General features: G+C 30.5%; 1 protein-coding gene across 2 annotated transcripts; it reads left to right on the top strand.

The window, feature by feature from the left end:
* Positions 1 to 1,441: 1,441 nt before the first annotated feature.
* LOC107963756 (BON1-associated protein 2) lies at positions 1,442 to 2,326 on the top strand. Of its 2 annotated transcripts, XM_016900218.2 has the most exons (2): positions 1,442 to 1,816; positions 1,906 to 2,326. In XM_016900218.2, the coding sequence occupies exons 1-2, from the start codon at positions 1,808 to 1,810 to the stop codon at positions 2,248 to 2,250; spliced, it is 354 nt and encodes a 117-aa protein (XP_016755707.1). In that variant the 5' UTR covers positions 1,442 to 1,807; the 3' UTR covers positions 2,251 to 2,326. The 2 variants fall into 2 exon arrangements, with proteins under 2 accessions (XP_016755707.1, XP_016755705.1); XM_016900216.2 differs by having other exon boundaries at positions 1,442 to 2,326.
* Positions 2,327 to 3,717: the final 1,391 nt, after the last annotated feature.

Genomic DNA, 3,717 nt, shown 5'->3' with positions numbered 1-3,717 from the left:
AATCTCATGTGAGCAACCCTTAAAAGATTGGACCTCAATTTGAGCATTTAGCCTACTTTTTAAATTTTTTTTGACATAAATGCTTAGGACTATTCATAGTCCCTCTCCAACACTTCAATAAGAGGATAAACGCGCTTCAACGCGTTCGAACCCACGTCTTCTTGCATAAGCAATAATATTAATACCAACCGAACTAAGATTCAATTGACTATTTTATCATTATATTAACATCTATCTCTAAATTGTAAAAATGGTACTTGTAAATAATTATTAAATTTATATTAGAATATAATAAAGGAGGACCAAATAAAGGAGGAACCCTAAACCCAAAACATAACAGCAAAGCAAATTATTATGTCATGTGGAATGTGGAACCTACTACTGAACTTCCCATTAATAAAATGACAGAGAATGAGAGGTAATTGCCATTTGCCATGATTCTCCATCACTAAAAAATGTTGTATATAAAAAACTATTGACTCGGTCTTTTTCCTCCCCTCCTTTAATTATTTATCAATTTAAAGTAATTTCACTACAGACTTCTAGTTGACTTACATAACCAAATCCAAGAAATTTAAAATATTAATTCACTTAGGAGTTCCTTGTATTATACGGATCAGATCGAATTGATTTTTTTATTATTAAAAAAAATTGTACTGTTAAAACTATTTACATTAAATTAAATTAATTTAAAATTAATATTTATTGTTTAAAAAATATTATTTAATGTTTAACAGAGTTGATATTTTTATTTTTTTCGTTTTGATAATAATTTTTTCTTGTTTAGAATTGAACTGTAATTAAAAAATAATAATTTTTTAGATTCTTTTTATACAGTACATGTTAGGCATTCTGACTTATTTGGTCTTCCAACTTTACAAATAAAAGTCATTTTAGCCTTCTATTTAATTTTCACCTCTTGTAGCCTCTAAACATGCGTTATTTGTCAAATCACCCAAAAATAGATAGAAAAGTTAACGTTTCTTAACTTTGTTGACGTAAAATCCTATGACAATTCATGTGTGTGCGGCGTTGGTAATTAATTATTTTTTAAAAAATTTAAAAATTAAACTTTTTAAATATTTTTTTATTTTTAAAGAATAATTTTTTGAATTTTTTGAATTTTTTTTAAAATTTAAAATTTAATTAATTGCTAACCTCACATATATATGGTGATTCACATGTGCAACGTCAGTAAAGTTAACAAAATTTTTTCATTTATTTTGGGGTAATTTGACAAAAAATACAAATTTAAAGACAAAAAAATTAAAAAAAATTAAATGGAGAACTAAAATAATTTTTTTTATAAAATTAGAAGGCCAAATAAATTATTATTACAATTTAGAATTATTTAATTTCTTTTAATAATATTTCTACTAATTTAATCCAATCAAATACCCACCAGTTGCTTTAACCTTAAACAAACATACCCATCGTTTAAATTTCTCAGCATCCACTATTCTACCACGAAGTTACACTCTTAACTTAATAATACCTTCTCTTCTTCAACCCCTAAATTTCCTGCATATTTTCACTCTTTGTATTCCATATGATATCTGTTATAAATTCAAACCCCATATCTGCATATTTTCCTTGTTCTTTCCTTTTGTATTGGATTCGAATATGTTGGATAACAGTCAACAACAATTCACATTAGAGATGACAGTGGTATCAGCTCAAGGGCTGAAGAACACTTCTTCTTTTCTCTTCACACACCGTCTCAGGCCTTTCATTACCATCACCACCTTCCCTCCGCCTTTAGAAGCTGCCGATTTAAAGAGCTGCCGTGGGTTTCAAACGAGGGTCGATGACCAAGGTGGTGTTAACCCTACTTGGGGTGATAAGTTCCATGTTCCCATTCATCATACCTTCTTTGCTAATCGATACTCGTGTATATATCTCCAGTTATTCACCAAACGGCTCATTTCCGGCAAGGCTCAACTGGGTTGGTGCCAGATTCCGGCCGCCGATATAGGGTTGCCGCCCGTGGGGTCCATTTGGCAACTGAGTTACCGGCTGAGGGCGGCAGATGGGACGAGGACTCATGGAGTTGTCAACGTTGCAGTGAAGTTGGAAGTCCATTCTAATGACAGGTGTCGGACTGTGATTGGTAAACCGGTTAGGGTTATGCCACTTGGCAGGGAAGTGGGGTCTAGCTGGAAAGAGTCTGAGGATTTGACAAGTGGAGGAACTGTGGGGGCCGGAGGTGACTGTGCCGATGCGATGGTGAAATGGCAGGGTTTACGATGAGAACGATTGTACTGTATGGATAATGTTGTGGAAATTAATTGTTTTTGAAGGATGCAAAACCTTTTAAAGACTTCAATCATTTTTGTTTATTAATATTATATATAAATTAAGGGTTATTAACCGAAGTTTAAAGTCTAACGTATACCTCAAAAAAAATTATGGGGCATATAATCCCTTTTAGGGTTTAATACATATAACTTAAGTTATGCTAATATTGATGAGCTCAAAAGAACATCAATATTTGTCAAAATTTTATGTTCAATTGTGGTAGTAAACATGTAAGGATTGTTCGCTTTTTACATTGAAATTATTCTTAAGATATTATTGGATTATTACATGAGCTTACATAAAAATGTATTAAAGAGATTTAACATGCATGGCTGTAAATCAGGTGATACTAAGTGAGGCAAATTCAGTCTTAGTCTATGTCCCAAAAATGGTGTCAAAATTAAAGAAATGTAAGAAATTCTTATACTTCAACAATAGGGTGTTTAATATACGCTTAGGTTTGTATGCGTTTGAATATTATATACATTGTTGAGATTATGGATTATTGGAAGTAATTCAAATGATTCATAAGTATAAGTCAAAATAATACACGTTCCCATATTGGAGATTTGATAAGTTAGAGATCTTTGAGTATACAAACTACAATTTTGTTGGAATATGAATGCAAAATTTTGCCACTACATTGTGAATTGTGAATGAAACAAAAGACCACTTAAGTTATGTTTTAACCATAAATCTGCAGTCCTTATTCCGATAACAATATGAACACATCAAAGTTGAAGCTCATAAATACTAAATTCCTAGTTGTTAAAGAAAGAATTCAAAATGGCCGGATGCCTATAGAGCGTATTGGTATAGGCTCCATGATTGCAAGCCTACTTACTAAGGACAACCACCCAAGGTTTTCATGAGCACACTACTCATATGAGTCTCATGTCATTTGAAGATATTAAGTTTTAGTAGAAGTTTGTAATTTTAAATGATCTTATATTATAAACACATTTTTTGTTATTTCAATTTACGAACATTTTAAGATTATTTTCAGTAAAAATAAAGTTTAGTTTGGTTTATTCTTGTTGATTTTGATTTGATCTCACTATGGTTTAAGGAAGACTAATTGGAAATTAAAGATATATTTAGATCATATTGCATATAATTTTCATTCTACACATTCATGCTTGATCTATGTCATTTGGTTGGATTAATATACATAATCAGGGCGAATTTAGCTACGTTCTATGTAGAAAGTCGCATTAGGTTCTATGTTAACATAATTGATGGAGAAGACTGTTTAAAATACATTTTGATTAAGATAATAAAGTTTTGAGTTCATAAGGTTATATTATGACATGTAGTTTTAAGTTAATAAGAATATATATGTGATCTAAGTGGGAGATTATTGGATAATATGAACATCACATATATAATAAAAAATAATTACATATTGTTATTCACTAT

Source organism: Gossypium hirsutum, chromosome A03 (assembly GCF_007990345.1).
Source record: "Gossypium hirsutum isolate 1008001.06 chromosome A03, Gossypium_hirsutum_v2.1, whole genome shotgun sequence".
In the NCBI taxonomy this organism is placed as follows: Eukaryota; Viridiplantae; Streptophyta; class Magnoliopsida; order Malvales; family Malvaceae; genus Gossypium; species Gossypium hirsutum.
The sequence above is the reverse complement of the archived record's forward strand: the minus strand, read 5'-3'. Positions and strand labels throughout refer to the sequence as shown.

Coding starts and splice junctions, on each gene's coding strand:
- LOC107963756 (XM_016900216.2), top strand. CDS start 1,624: ATGTTGGATAACAGTCAACAACAATTCACATTAGAGATGACAGTGGTA.